Source organism: Jaculus jaculus, chromosome 3 (assembly GCF_020740685.1).
Source record: "Jaculus jaculus isolate mJacJac1 chromosome 3, mJacJac1.mat.Y.cur, whole genome shotgun sequence".
Classification (NCBI taxonomy): Eukaryota; Metazoa; Chordata; class Mammalia; order Rodentia; family Dipodidae; genus Jaculus; species Jaculus jaculus.
In genome coordinates this window covers 92,976,285-92,991,713 of record NC_059104.1, presented here as the reverse complement: position 1 = coordinate 92,991,713, position 15,429 = coordinate 92,976,285, and the positions used below count along the sequence as shown (strand labels likewise).

General features: G+C 42.7%; 1 protein-coding gene across 1 annotated transcript in view; it reads left to right on the top strand.

Moving 5' to 3' along the window:
* LOC101612114 (tubulin-specific chaperone cofactor E-like protein) overlaps window positions 1-15,429 on the top strand; it is a 143,908-nt gene that overhangs the window by 116,675 nt on the left and 11,804 nt on the right. Inside the window, exons 19-22 of the mRNA XM_045145509.1 lie at window positions 2,683-2,882; window positions 8,553-8,936; window positions 10,930-11,216; window positions 13,094-13,374. Of these exons, the coding sequence (XP_045001444.1) occupies window positions 2,683-2,882; window positions 8,553-8,936; window positions 10,930-11,216; window positions 13,094-13,374 (1,152 nt within the window). The remainder of the gene's footprint in view (window positions 1-2,682; window positions 2,883-8,552; window positions 8,937-10,929; window positions 11,217-13,093; window positions 13,375-15,429) is intronic.

Genomic DNA, 15,429 nt, shown 5'->3' with positions numbered 1-15,429 from the left:
ATTCACCCTGCCCATGGACCTCCTGGTTGGTAATCCCATGCTGAGAAGTCAGCAGCTTCCCAGGAAAGTCAGCTCAGGTGAGTGGGACAGTGGCTGCAGAAACAGACCTCCCTTCCTACCTGAGGGAATTGCCACCTCTCTGCCCTTGACACCCAGCACTTGGCATATGTTTGGCCAAGGTTGATTACATTAGTGTTTTTCCTTTTCTTTGAGGCAGTTTTGTTGCTTCAGTGTCCTAACGATTGATTAAAGGCTGGCTTACTTGTTTCCTTGCATATCAAGTAAGTTTCTGTTGAGTACTTATTAACAATTAGATCCTGCTATGATGACTACAACTGTCACTGTCATCAGTGACACTGTCAGTATCATTGAAGGCACAAGCACCTTGTCACTCATGGGAAGGAAAAAGGAAAGTATGAATGAGTAGCTTTACAAATTATATATTATCTTAATGACTACTTAATGAGGAAGATACACTATCATTCCCATTTATACATGAGAAACCAGGTTCAGAGAAGGTAAGGAACCTGCTCGGGTGCAAACCAAAACCAGTCTGATTCCAGAGCTCTTGTCAATTCTGTTGTGGTAAATTGCTTTTCAGGGGAATCTGTACATCTTGCTATCCACCCAGGGCACAGTGCTAAGTTATGCACTGGCAGTAGCAACAGGCACATTCTTGACCATGGAACACATCCAGGTGTAGGGCCAGTCATCACTCCATAGCCACACAACTCTCAGGGTTTCACTTAGTGGGAGAGAGAACCAGAAAATCAGTATTGGAAATTAGAAAATTCAGTTTGGCAATCAAATGTCTATAACTCTCTGCCATATCTTTAGCATTGTTTCAGGTATCGTGGAAGTATCTATAGCATTGAACATGGAGAAAAAATATCAATGAAATGCTTAAAAGATCAACAACTTTCTTTTCAGATACTAACATGGACTCTAGCACTTCAGTCATTTTTAATACTGGCACACAAAAGCATTAAATAGCATAAATTAACAATAAGAGTAAAATGAGTTGATATTGGCACATGAATGGAAAGAATAATCTATGCAAAGCTGACCACACCTAGAAAAATCTAGACACTAAGTGGAAACTAATATGTGGGAAAGCTGATGTTAAATAACTGGCAGAAACAAACAAACAAACAAACAGCTAATAGTAAAGAAAGGAGTAAATGCAGCTGAACTATCTGGAAATGATAACAGTTAAGTCTGTCTTCCAATTCTCATTGCAAAAATAAAGTCTAGACATAACAAAAATAAGACATTAAAAAGCATATTATAAAGGATACTAGAAGAGAAGCAAACTTCTTTATTTTTTTTCACAATTTTGCAGTGGAGAGGACTATTCTAAGTAAAACACTCAAAGCTGTTAAAGAAAATCTAATATCATCTGATGGAGTTAATAATTCATATATTACATGACAAAAACAGAATCTAAAAAGTATAAACAAATTTTAAAAGAAGCAAAGTGAAAAACAAATGGTAAATATTTTATAATACATATGGCATATCAAGCCTATTTTTAATTTGTAAGGAGCACTTACAATTTAATAAGAAAAAAATTCAACAACATAATGTGTAATGGATGTGAAAAGGCAATTCACAGAAGACATAAAATAATTATAAACAAATGAAAAGATAATCAACCTCACACATAAATGGAAACTAAATGCAGATTCAGCATTTTTCTTTTCATATTTCCAAAGGTCAGAAGATTTGCTGATAAACAGTTAGCAAAGATCTGGAGCTCTGGTAGGAGGATATATTGGTGCAGTCTGTTTACTGTAGAGGGTAGCTCAGTGGCATCAGTCAAACATTTAAAGGGCTGGAGACAGAGCTCAGCATTGCAGGGCTTGCATAGTATGTATGAGGCCCTGGGTTTGATCTCCAGTGCTGTAATAATAATAATAATAACTCAGTGTACAAACCCTTTGACTGAGAAAATTATTCTGTAGATTCATGAGACAAAGATACACATACAATGATATTCACTGTTACTCCATCACATCATCATAAACAGAGAGAGAGAGAGAGAGAGAGAGAGAGAGAGAGAGAGAGAGAGAGAGAGAAACATATTTGTCTTTTCAGAAAGCATAGGGTTTATGGGTTTCCTGTTGATGAACTCCTGGGTAAAACAAGGTTGTTTTTTTTTTTTTTAAAGAAGTTCTGAGATGAAAGTGAGTTGGTACTGGTAACAGGAAGAGGGAGCTGTCATAAATGAGACTCCAACCTGGGGCATATAGAATGGGGAGTCTGGAAAATTTGAGAGGACTGAGGAGGGCAAGAGGGTAAAGAGGCTGGAAGCCCTCAAGGCATTAATGGGTGGTGTGATGGGCTAACAGTTGTATCCAACCAAAGTAGTATTCATGTTGGAAAGTGGGTTTTTATGGTGGCAAGTAATAAAGATCTGCAAGCCCATGGCTGAAAAAAGGACAAAGATTAGGTGAGGAGGCTACAGTACCCTGCCTCTCCATACCAGGCTGTTATTTAAGCAATAATGAGTCAGACGGAGGCTTTTCAAAAGCAGAGAGGGTACTAATGAGGGAAAATGGTAAGCCTCACACCTCCGCCTTCACCCCCACGCCCTCCATCTCCCTGAGCAACGGAGCTATGAGAAAACCATTTACAGCACCCTGTGACTGTGCGAGCCTTCACTTGTCCTTTCTGTTCCAGCTGTCACCTGCCCCCCCAACAGCCACTATGAGAGCTGTGTGAGTGTCTGTCAACCACGCTGTGCCGCCATCCGCCTGAAGAGTGACTGTAACCACTACTGCGTGGAGGGCTGTCAGTGTGATGCGGGCTATGTCCTCAACGGCAAGAGCTGCATCTTGCCCCACAGCTGTGGCTGCTATGCAGATGGCAAATACTATGAGGTATGGGGGCAGCCAGTCTCTTTCTTCCTGCTGGTCCTCAGGTTCCTCCCCAAGGTCCAGAGGGCACCATCTTCCTGCTCCCTGATGAGCGATGTGGGGTTTACTGTGGAGGAGGTGGGCTGAGGCAAAGAGTGAGTTCTGAGGAGGCCCTTGCTCCCTGTCAGCTGTGGAATTGCCGCTTCATGGCCTCCCTCTTGTGCCTAGGCAAAGTGCTCTCTCTCTCTCTCTCTCTCTCTCTCTCTCTCTCTTTCTCTCCCTCTCTCTCTCTCCCTCCTCTCTCTCTCTCTCTCCCTCCTTTCTCTCTCTCTCTCTCTCCTCTTTCTCCCCCCCCCTCTTTCTCTCTCTCTCCTCTCTCTCTCTGTCCTCCCCTCTCCCTCTCCTTTCTGGAGACTAGATCCTTCTTATTCCCTCTCCTGTAAATCTGAGGCTGAAAGCTTTTGATGGGACACGAGTTTGGAAATATGGTGGCTGTGAATCTGACATTTGTAGCTGTGTTAGCTAAGGACATTTTTAACCAGAAAATATGGAGTTTGAGGCTGGGAGGAGTGGCATTCCCTCTCTGGCTGTTGAAGCTCTCCTATGTGTGCAATTTGTCACTGCCACTCAAATACCATCCCTAGAGTTCAGTCGGGGCTGCTTATGCCAGCCTACATCCCACCTTCTGTTTCTGTATGTAAGTGGGCTTAAGCAGAGAGCTGATGAAGAGGCCCTTTGTCCATGCTTCCCAGCAAACATATGGTGGCTAAATCATTGTACTTTCTATGTTTTGTATTGTTTCATAGTGCTGGGTATAGAACCTGGGGCTTCACACATGCTAGGCAAACACTCTGCCACACAGCCACATCTCCAGCCCTGTCATGCTTCCCAGGGTGCCGTGGCACTAAGCTAGACAAAGGCCTTGATTACAAGGGGTCTTTAGCCTGGGCTTCCACTTCAATGCCACACTCAGTTTAAAGATCACTAAACTTGGGCTGGAGAGATGGCTTAGCGGTTAAGCCCTTGCCTGTGAAGCCTAAGGACCCTGGTTCGAGGCTCGACTCCCCAGGACCCACGTTAGCCAGACGCACAAGGGGGCACATGCGTCTGGAGTTCGTTTGCAGTGGCTGGAGGCCCTGGCGTGCCCATTCTCTCTCCCTCTCTCTCTCTGTCTCTCTCAAATAAATAAACAAAAATTACCAAAAAAAATTTAAAAAAAAAAAAAAAAGATCACTAAACTTCGTGGGGGTGAGCAGTCAACCCCAAGTACTAAGTATCGCTGTGTGCCAGCCACTGTGTAGGTGGCATTGTGAAGGGTAAGAATGCATGCCCCCTGCCTTAAGGGAATTAAAATAATCTATTCAGGAGAGACACAAAACATGCACATTAAAGAACAATTACAAAATAGCATATCAACAAGTGAAAACTAATACCCCGCCGAGCTAATCAATTTTACATGAAAGTAGAAGCTTTTGCAAGAGATCAGATTGAAGCGTCTGAATTGGAAACCAACCAGGCAAAAAACAGAAATAAGGTCTCATTTTGGTAAAGATGCATTGACTTGTTCAAGAATGACTAAGTTGCCTTTACTGTGGGAATAAATAAAAGGATGGGAATGTAGGCATTCCTGTTGATTTCATTTTCACTGGAAAAATGTATGTAAAGGTTGTGTTAGAAAGGTGGGGAGAAGTTGGATAAAATGATGGGACTAAGCAAAGAGGACCTGTAGGAAAGGAAGGGGCAGAGCATGTAGAAGAAAGTCCTAATCTAGTGCTCTCTTCATCTGGGAGTGATTCAACCAGCCTCACAACTCAGAGCGCATACTTCTCAAGTCCGCGCCCAGCCTGCACACGGACCAGAATATATCTGTGTCATGCACCCCTCTACAGGGGTCCTGTCTGTCCTGTGGCCTAAGGGAATGCGACCTGAGTTTCATCGGAGCTGGAGGAATGATACTGGACTGACTGTGTCATCTCCCTAAGCTTTTGTTTCTCTATGAACAAAAATGTGGCTAAAAATGCAGGCTCAGGAGGGCTTTATAAGCGCTCAATGCTAGATGCCCGCCTGGTACCTGTTACCTAGTTGCTCAAGAATTGGGAGCTGCTATTGTTAGGGCTGTTGTTATTCTTTTGAGAAACATTTTAAAAATAAAAAAATGTAGACATGTTAATGAAATGATGCATAATAAAAGCCCTTGGAACTCTCAAGAAAGGCACAGTACAGCTCTTGGCAGCTATTAGTACTATAAACATTATTATCTGTTTTTCATCAGAAAGTCACTGGGTTTTGACAACAGCTTATATCTAGGAAGTGGCAAAGTCATGGAACAAATAATCAACACCCACTTGCTATAATTCAAACAAGCTTCGGGGCTTGCTAATATAGCAGATTTCTTTGGAAATGAAGAGAGAACACATGCAGGCATTAGCATGTAGGGTAATCGCCCAGCTGTCGTCACATCTAATTAAGGTAAAGAAAGCTGCATGGGGCCAGCCACTTTCCTCAGTGATGCGAGTTTCGTGATCAAGTTCTCCTGAGGATGACTTATTTACCTTTGGTAATATCCAAATACATTGGGTTATTTTTCTCTTTCCAACAATGTAATGTCTGTGTTCTTATCAAACAGAGGCCAGACTAGCCACTCAATTATGCTGTAAATCTGATAAGAGAGATGAAGTCCATTTGTGTGGCTGCTGGCACCCAGAATATGCTGCAGACCTGGAAGGAGGACTTGGGTCCTGCAGCTACTTCCTCCCTTTGAAGATGAAAGAATAAAGGCTGGCATCTTAAAAAGCACTGAGCTGCAAGATCTTGCCCTAGCTTTACCCTTGGATCTGAGTTACAGCTGTAGTTGGCTTGATATCAGGGTTTTGTTAAATCTACAGTTAAAGCAAAAAAAAAAAAAAAGTGACTACATAGAATCATAGGTTTTTTGTGCCACTAAAACATCTTTTCTGGATGGCACTGTTTGGTAAATTGATACAGGTTAGACATCTCTAAATCAATATTCTGAAATCCACAATGTTATAAAACATAACCATTTGATCAGTGACATGATGCCATAAGTAAAAAAAAAAAAAAAAAAAAAAAAAAAAGAAAGAAAGAAAGAAAGAAAAGTACATCATTCAGCCTGGAGAGATAGCGCAGTGTTAAGTGCTTCCCTTGCAAGCATGAACCTGAGTTCAATCCCCAGAACTCACATTTACATATATATGTATGTATGTATGTATATGTGTGTGTGTGTGTCTATACATATATATGTATATATACACACACACACATATATATACACATATATGTATATATATACACACACACATATATATATTTACATATACATATACACACACTAGGTGTGGTGATGTGTACTTGTACTTCTAGTGATGAGAAGGCAGACAGGTAGATCCCTGGGACTTGCTGACCAACCAGTGTGGTCTAATTGGTAAGTTCCAGGCCAAAGAGAGAACCTGTTTCAAAAAAAGAAAAAAGAGGACAATGGAAGTGTTCCTAAGGAATGATACCCAAGGTTGTTCTCTGACTTAAACATACACTCTCTTTATAGCATGAATTTTTGTTTCATGCATAAAATTTTTTAAATATTATGTTAAATTACCTTTACACTATGTGTAGAAGGCTTGATGAATATCATAAATGAATATATAACATAAATAACATAAATGAGTATCATGTTTAGACCTGGGTTCCATTCCCAAGATATCTGTCTATCTATCATTTATCTGTCTGTCTATCTGTCTGTCTGTCTATCATCTATAATCTATGAAATCAGAAAAAGCCCAAAATCTAAGTAACTTATGGTTGGTCAGTCAGCAATGCTCATGCTGAACTATATCCAGCACCCACCTCAGTTTCAGTCTTCTTACTGAGACTATATCCCACTTGCATCGTCATGATTGTCTCCCAAGTGTTCCCTGGAATTCCTAGTCCAGAGCAATTGCCAGATCAAGAATGCAAATTCTGGGGCTGGAAAGATGGGATAGCGGTTAAGCGCTTACCTGTGAAGCCTAAGGACCCTGGTTCGAGACTCAATTCCCCAGGACCCATGTTAGCCAGATGCACAAGGGGGCGCACACATCTGGAGTTCATTTGCAGTGGCTGGAAGCCCTGGTGTGTCCATTCTCTCTCTTGCTCTCTATCTGCCTCTTTCTCTCTCTGTCACTCTCAAATAAATAAATAAAAATCTTAAAAAAAAAAAGAATGCAAATTCTTGGGGCTGGAGAGATGGTTTATCAGTTAAGGCACATGTGTGTGAAGCCCAAGGACCCAGGTTTGATTCCCCAGGACCCATGTAAGCCAGATGCACAAAGTGGTGCATGCATCTGGAGTTTGTTTGCAGCGGCTAGAGGCTCTGTTGTTCCCATTCTATCTGTATCTGCCTTTTCCTCTGTCTCTCTCAAACAAATAAATAAAAATAAAAAATATTTAAAAAGCTGGGCGTGGTGGCACACACCTTTAATCCCAACACTCGGGAGGCAGAGGTAGGAAGATCACGGTGAGTTCAAGGCCACCCTGAGACTACATAGTGAATTCCAGGTCAGCCTGGGCTAGAGACCCTACCTCGAAAAACAACAATAACACACATACATACATACATACATACATATATACATCTACATGTATATATATATGTATGTATGTATGTGTGTGAAATATAAATTCTGGCGCTGAGGAGAAGGCTTAGTGGTTCAGAGTGCTTGCTTGCCAAGTCTGCTGGCCCTGGTTTAGTCCCCATGCCACTCATGTAAACCAGATGCAAAAAGTAACACAAATGAGTTAGGTCTGTAGATTGCTGCCCAAATAATGGCTGCCTCCCACTGAGGATCTACTGAGTTGTGGGTGTTTTAATAATTTTACATAATCCATCATTGAAGGATGACGCCTGGTTCTTCTTCTTTCATAAAAACAGTAGCTACCATTTATTTACTAAGTGTCTTCTCTGTCCCAGGAAATGCGCTCAACAGGTCTCTTTTAGTTTGACCTTCACAACTGCCCCGGCTGATTATAACCTCCATCTTACATGACGCTGGGAGGGTGGGCAGGTTCCTCAAGGCAGCACATGTAGGGTTGGAGCTGGGACTGGCACACTTTGGTGGTCTGATTCCAGAACTTTCTTTCATGAAACCTAGCTATTCCGTAGTTCTTCAGCACCCAGAGGAGTGGAGGTACATACAACAAAAATCTATCAGAAGTAGATGAGAGCAAGGAAAATAGTAGGTAGAGTGAGTGCTGTATAATTTTGAAATGGTTAATTGTAAGCTATCCTTCCTTCTGAGCATTTGAGATTTTAAGGGCTGGTTTCTCATTCTCAAGTGGATTTCTGTTTCATCCTTGAAGTGGAGGAGGCTGTACTCGTTAGAAGTGGCATTCGTTGGCTTAGAAAAATCTACACTGTATTTTTCCTCTTCACCTAGTTCCTCCAGCAGCCGCATAATCAGGTTGGCTGTGATCAGCTCAACGACCCGCCATAAAGATTCCAGAGTTCTTGATTGAAACCAATAAAGTCTAAATTGCATATCACTTGGCATCTGAGTTGCATGAGACCGGTGAGGGTTTGAATGGAAGCAGCCTTCCCACAGCTCCCTGTAGCAAACTCAGCCCCACCGCGGGGAGGTCAGCCCAGCCTGGCGCAGGCTCCAGACGGACTGGCCGCCCTGACCCCGGGCCGCTCTCTTGCAGCCCAAGCAGCTGTTCTGGAACGGCGACTGCACGCGGCGCTGCCGCTGCTTCCGCCGCAACCTGATCCAGTGCGACCCGCGCCAGTGCAAGTCGGACGAGGCGTGCGCGCTGCGCCACGGGCTGCGCGGCTGCTTCCGCACCAAGACCTCCTACTGCCTGGCGGCCGGCGGCGGCGTCTTCCGCACCTTCGACGGCGCCTTCCTGCGCTTCCCCGCCAACTGCGCCTTCGTGCTGTCCACCATCTGCCAGAAACTGCCCGACATCTCCTTCCAGCTCATCATCAACTTCGACAAGTGGTCCTCGCCCAACCTCACCGTCATCTCGCCGGTCTACTTCTACATCAACGAGGAGCAGATTCTCATCAACGACCGCAACACTGTCAAGGTGACGACGACGTGGCTTTGATGCTTGAGAAATGGGGGCGGGGTGCAGGGGTTTGCCCAGGGTTTGCCCAGTGGGCCGTCTATCGCGGGTTACCCCAGATAACCAAGTTGTTGCTTCTGATTTTGGAGAATTAAAACATGAGGCGTCTGGGAACACAGGAACGTAATCCTTCACTGGAGATTCTAAGGCCTTGCAGAAAAAAATAAAGTGTCTTCGGTCATATTGGCGGCACCAGTACGAAGGTTCCAGGTGATAAAATGGAAGATAAGTCAGCGTTTAGTCTGCATTAATTTGCAGATGGCATCTCATTTGTTTTTAAGAGGCTATAAAATTATTTTTGGCTTTCCCCACCTGTAGCACTCCTGCCCTCGTTTCTGCTGGGCTTTCTGTAAACAGAGAGAGGGCAAGCTTTCGCCTGTAAAAACAATGGCCCAAATAGAAGCCAGTGCAGCCCACCCCCATATGAGGCCCATGATGGCATTCCAAGTGCCCACTGCCTTCGTTGTTTTGAGTTTTGCTTATAACTCTTAGACCTGAATGTAAATAAATGTAGAGCCCTCAGTCACCCCCATAACTAACATTTGGTTTGGATTCCTCCAACCATTCCACCTAAGAAGATAATCTGGCCTATGAGTTATTGAGCCCCAGTTTTTCAACTAAACCAGACTGATCACATCAGGTAGGAAACGGTGACAAGAGAGCCGCGTTTATTTATTTATTTATTTATTGGAATTGTCATGTATCTGCCTTCTATCATCACTTGGCTTTGAATACTGGATTTTGGTAATTTGAATAGTCATCCACTAGCTTAGTATACAGCATCAGGCAAGTGACTGACTATATTTTGCAAGCTTAAAAGGAAGAATCTAGATGTTAGTACTTTTTTTTTAAAGATATATTTAATTTAATTTATTTATTTGAGAGAGAAAGAGGGCGAGAAAGAGGAAGCAGGGGGGAGAGAGAGAAAAAGAATGGGCATGTCAGTGCTTCCAGCCACTGCAAACAAACTCCAAATACATGCGCTCCCTTGTGCATTTGGCTTACATGCGGCCTGGGGAATCAAACGGGGATCCTTTGGCTTGACAAACAAATTCCTTAACCACTAAGCCATCTCTCCAGCCCTTAATACTGGTTTTTTAACTCGCAATGAAAGCTGCTATTGTTTTTGACACTCCAATTCCTTTTACAAATTGGCCCACATGGACACAACTGCATTGGTCCAGAATCAGAAGCAAAAAAGTAAAAGTGACCATTTGAGAGAGCCAGACAGCTATCTCTTGAGTTAAATACCCTGAGCCAAATAACAAAGACAGATTTTTTTAAGCCATCTCTCTCTTTCTCTCTCTCTTTTTTGAAACAAAAGTTACTAATAACCTGAGGGAAAAAAACCAATTTATTTTGTAAGTACAGGAAACCCATGTTTTGTTCTGTCCCAAGGGCTTAGAAATGTTATAAAGTAAGAAAATGATGAATGCAGAAAATATTGTGCCTATAAGATCTCTGCAGGGGGGTGGAGGGGTTAGGTTTGCACGTAATAAACAAGAAAACAATAAATGTGGCAGTGATTCTCTGGGATCATTTAAACTGTGTTGGACTCCCTTAGTACAAGATTAGGATGTCATTTTCAGTAATTGGTTGATGCTGGAGAAAGTTTTACAAAAATCCAACCATTCACTGAGGGTAATACTGTTTTAACATTTTCTTCTCTCTCACCTTCCAGTTGGCTTCCTTTGGGGGAATAGTAAAATAAGTGCATGCCCTTAAACTCTAGGGCAGGGGTTGACAAACTACCATCTGTGTCTAAATCCACTTGCTGTGTGACTTTGTAAATAAAGTTTTATGGGGACCCAGCCACACTCACTTGGCTACACAATGTCTGTGGGTGCTGGCACCCTGTAAGGGTGGTGTTGAGTAGTTGCCATAGATAACACAGGACTTGCAACAGCTGGCCATTTATAAGGTAACAACTTCTTTTTTCCCTTTTCTTCAATAGGTGAATGGCACTCAGGTGAATGTTCCCTTTATAACTGGGTTGGCAACCAAAATTTACAGCAGTGAGGGCTTTCTGGTGATTGACACTAGCCCTGACATCCAGATATACTACAATGGTTTCAACGTAATTAAAATCAGCATCAGTGAGAGGCTACAGAACAAAGTGTGTGGCCTCTGTGGCAATTTCAATGGAGACCTGACTGACGATTATGTGACCTTGCGGGGGAAACCTGTGGTGAGCAGTGTGGTGCTGGCCCAGAGCTGGAAAACCAATGGCATGCAGAAAAGGTGAGAGTGCCCAAGAAACTGAAACAATAGACTCATGGCTCCACTTCTCCCACACAGGTGGTGTTAACAGGGAGTGTGCCTTCTGTAGCACCCTTCCTCTCCTGCAAACCTGAACTCATGACATTTGGAATTTCAATGCTGCACATAGGTATACCAGATACCCCAGAAATTCTTTGAGCTGTGGAAGAAGGAACTGGGCTTAGATAATGTGACTATGAATGATAGTGTTGTTCAGTTCTCAGCTACTTAAAAGATTATGCCAAGGATTCAAATCTGAAGCTGTGACCAGCTACCTCCTTGAGATCTAGGCTCCCTTACTGAGGGTGGTATTGGAAGTTGACTCTGAAGAAAGGCAACTCTGTGCTCCCTACTGCTGGTCCTAATTGCATGACCTTAACTCTTACCAGAAGGCTTGATTATGGCCTTGCAGGCATGCAGGCAGAAGTGGATGGGAATCAGGAAAGCTTTTTGAAAATATAGACTATGGAGGTCATTATAAGGTCTACCTCAGGCTAGCTGGGACAGAATAAGCTAAGCATGTTATCCCAAAACCTCTTAACTTAGGGTCCCTCTTGGCTGCCAAATTATGAGAATGTCTCTCTGGCTTGATAGGAATGCCTGTTTCTTGACATTTCTCTGTTGATCCAGTAGCTTGATCCTCTCATGTTCTACATGTCAGATGTCATCTAACCAGCTGTCGAAAGGACACTCCACATCCATTTTGACCTTGCTCTAAGTGTAAACTGAATAATGTATCATATGCTAAGAGTGTCCTGTGAATTGGAAGATCAGAGCTGGGAAAGACTATGTAAAATACTGAGTGGAGCTTCTTTCTTTCCTTGAAAAATAGTCTAAAACAATTATTTGCATAAAGAGCGCCTGTAGGTGCCAAGCCAAGGCTAGATTCCAGGACTCTTAACTTGATGCTTTCTCTAGAATGCCGTTTAGTGACCCACAGGAGAAAGACAACAGCTTTTGTATATTTAGTCTATTTGGAGTTCTCCCCTGAGCAAGGTTCCATTCCTCTGAAGCAATTGGATTTCTGTTTTCATCAGCCCTTCTTCCCTTCCCTTCCCTTCCATTTCTTCCTTCCCTTCTTTCCATTTCTTCTTTCATCCTTCCCTTCCTTCCTCTTTTCTTTTTTCTTTTCCTTTCCCTTCCCTTCCATTTCCCCTTCCTTCCTATTTTCCTTCCTTGCTTGTTTCCTTCTTTTTTTCCTTCATCCTTTGCTTTTTCTTCAGCTGTACTCCAATTTTCTTGTAAAAGTTTTGCTTTTGCATTTCTTTAATCCTGCCATCTATCATTCCTGTTATGGTTACTCAGTCAGTATGTGGTTAGTTGCTACTACATTAATGATATCAATGCATTGTACCAAGCTACTCATGGTTATTACATCACTAGCTGTTGGTATGTGGCATGTTGTCTGCTACTTTATTCTGACATTTTATCTTCACCCGGAAACAGTGATATAAATAATAGAAATTGTTTAACTTTTAAAAATGATTTCATTTACTAACGTGTTTTTTGTGTGTATGATACACACGTGCACCCCCACATGCTCATTCCAGGGCCTTCTTGCCACTGCAAATGAATGCCAGAATGCTTGCGCTACTTATATGGATGGCTTGGGAATTAAACCCAGCCTGGGATTTGCAAGCAAGTGCCTTTAACTGCCGAGCTATCTCCCCAGCCCAAATTTGTTTCCCTTTCTTAGTAGATAGACAGGACTTTCCTAAGGTTGCATTGCTGCTTAGCATTACTGTCAGCATATTACACTAACTTTACTTCGGCTATAACAGATGTGGTTTTGCTTTCCACGGGAGAACTCAGATGACTGTTTTTGCTTCACTTATTCTGACCAGACCTCTCGCCCCCAGCTGCAACGAGCTGCAGTTCTCCCAATATGCAGCCATGTGTGACAACGTTCATATCCAGACCATGCAGGGTGATGGCTACTGCCTGAAGCTCACAGACATGAAGGGCTTCTTCCAGCCCTGCTATGGCCTCCTCGACCCTCTCCCCTTCTACGAGTCCTGCTACCTGGATGGCTGCTACAACCATAAGAAGTTCCAGCTGTGTGGCTCCCTGGCTGCCTACGGGGAGGCTTGCCGCTCCTTTGGCATCCTCAGCACCGAGTGGATTGAGAAGGAGAATTGCTGTAAGAGAATGATTTTACTTCTGTGGCTTCTGTGCTGGTAGTGTTTCTTTGTGTGATGACTTGTCCTCCTCCATCCTTACTCCTCATGCCTCCAGGGGTAGAAAAAACAGAACTATGAGCTACAGATTTAAGAAGGAGCATTTCCAGCCAGGCATGGTGGTGCACGCCTTTATTCCCAGTACTCGGGAGGCGGAGGTAGGAGGGTTTCTGTGAGTTTAAGGCCACCCTGAGACTATATGGTGAATTTCAGGTCAGCCTGACCCAGAGTATGACCCTACCTTGAGAAACCTCCCCCCCCCCAAAAAAAAAAGAAAGAAAAAAAGAAGGAGCGTTTCCAGGGGAGCCTGACCCCTTGTAGTTCTTGCCCACTGATGGAATTTGAAAAGCAAACTTGGGAAGATGAGGTTCTCTGAGTTGAAGGAGAACCAATTTAGTGGCATAGGAAATAAAGGGACAAAATCTGGGCTCCTGGCTGCTGTTGGTTCTCTAAGTCAACTTTACCTTGACTTCCACATCAGACAGGAAAGGAGATGGCAAGAGGCACGTTGAGTTGGAATTGCACTTGATCTAGCTTTAACAGCCTGGCTGGAAAGGCAGCTGCAGTTGGATTTAGACCTAGATTTGTATGTTATATTGGGTGGTAAAATAAAGATTTGTAGGCTCACTTTTTTTTTCCTGTGGTCAGAAATTTCAAAGTATTTCTATTATTCAATGTTTTACTAACTATGGTAATCAAAAAGCTGTAAATAATACACACAAACACATAGAACTTTAATATGTGCACACATATGTAGTCACTTTCCTCAATGCAGAGTGATACTGTGACTGTCAGGATGTATGTTTGTACCAGACACGAAGCACCAGGCCTGTATGTCTATAGGACTTGTGTGTATGGGGCCGTTCCAAGGCTGTACGTACTGAGAAGTATGGAGACTGAGCCTGAGCAAGTGTAGAAGTGCACTCAGTTCGGGACCTAAAAACAATGGAGCTAAAGTCCATATTTGTTGATTTTAGAAAGTGTTAAGAAAATTGCTAGTTCATTGAATATTAACACAAATGCTTTGCTTGGTAGGTCTCATTTTATTATGTCATGTTTGAATTTTGAAAACTGTTGTGTGTGTGTACACACATGTATGCTTCTCTTCTGTCCAAGCGTATGCTTTGTTTGAAGGTGACCCATGAACCACCACATTTTGAAATGATCCCTTTTCTCCTTATGGGCTCTAAAGTCTGTTCTCCACTTCTCTCCTCTTTGGCCATTCTCTTCCTGTGTTAGTCACCCACACTGTTCAGCACCGGCCTGCTGTGTGCTTGGTGCCGTGTTATGTACTGGACCTGCTAGATAAGTAAAAGGGTCTTTTTTAATAGACACTTTAAAATAAAATCACCTGATTGATACTGATGGCTTTCTTTTGGTAATCCCTCCAGAAATTAAGGCAAGACACTAAGTCATCCCTCTACTCTCACTGATTACAATTAGTTACTCAATGGAAGGGTATGGCAACCAAGGCAGACATGGGTGTGTGTGTGTGTGTGTGTGTGTGTGTGTGTGTGTGCATGCACATGTGCATGTACATTTTGTTTTTATCATTTTTACTGTTTATGTATGTCTGAGGTGAAAACATTTAAAATCTACTTGCTTAGTAATTTTCATATACTCAGTATATTGTTATTAAGTAGTTCATGATATACAATCTCTTCAACTTATGCCCAACATGCTGTATCCTTTCTAAGCTTTCTTTATAACAACTCCTGAGGTGAACTTACCTCATGCTGGACAGCTACAAGCCATGGTGTTGGACAAGGATTCTTCAGTCTGGAAAGGAAGGAGACTCTTTACATAAAGACTCGAGTCTCTTAAAGGAAATGGTCTCAGTTAGTGAATCTCAAATGGTGGCATGGAATATCTCATAGGTGGTATTGTCTGTGACAGAAATATTGCTCTTAATAACATGTTGTTGATTTACACACACTCAGCTTTCATTTTACTTATCATAATATCCTTTTGGAAAACAGTACCATTAATCTAATTGGTGATTTCATGTATGTTTTTCT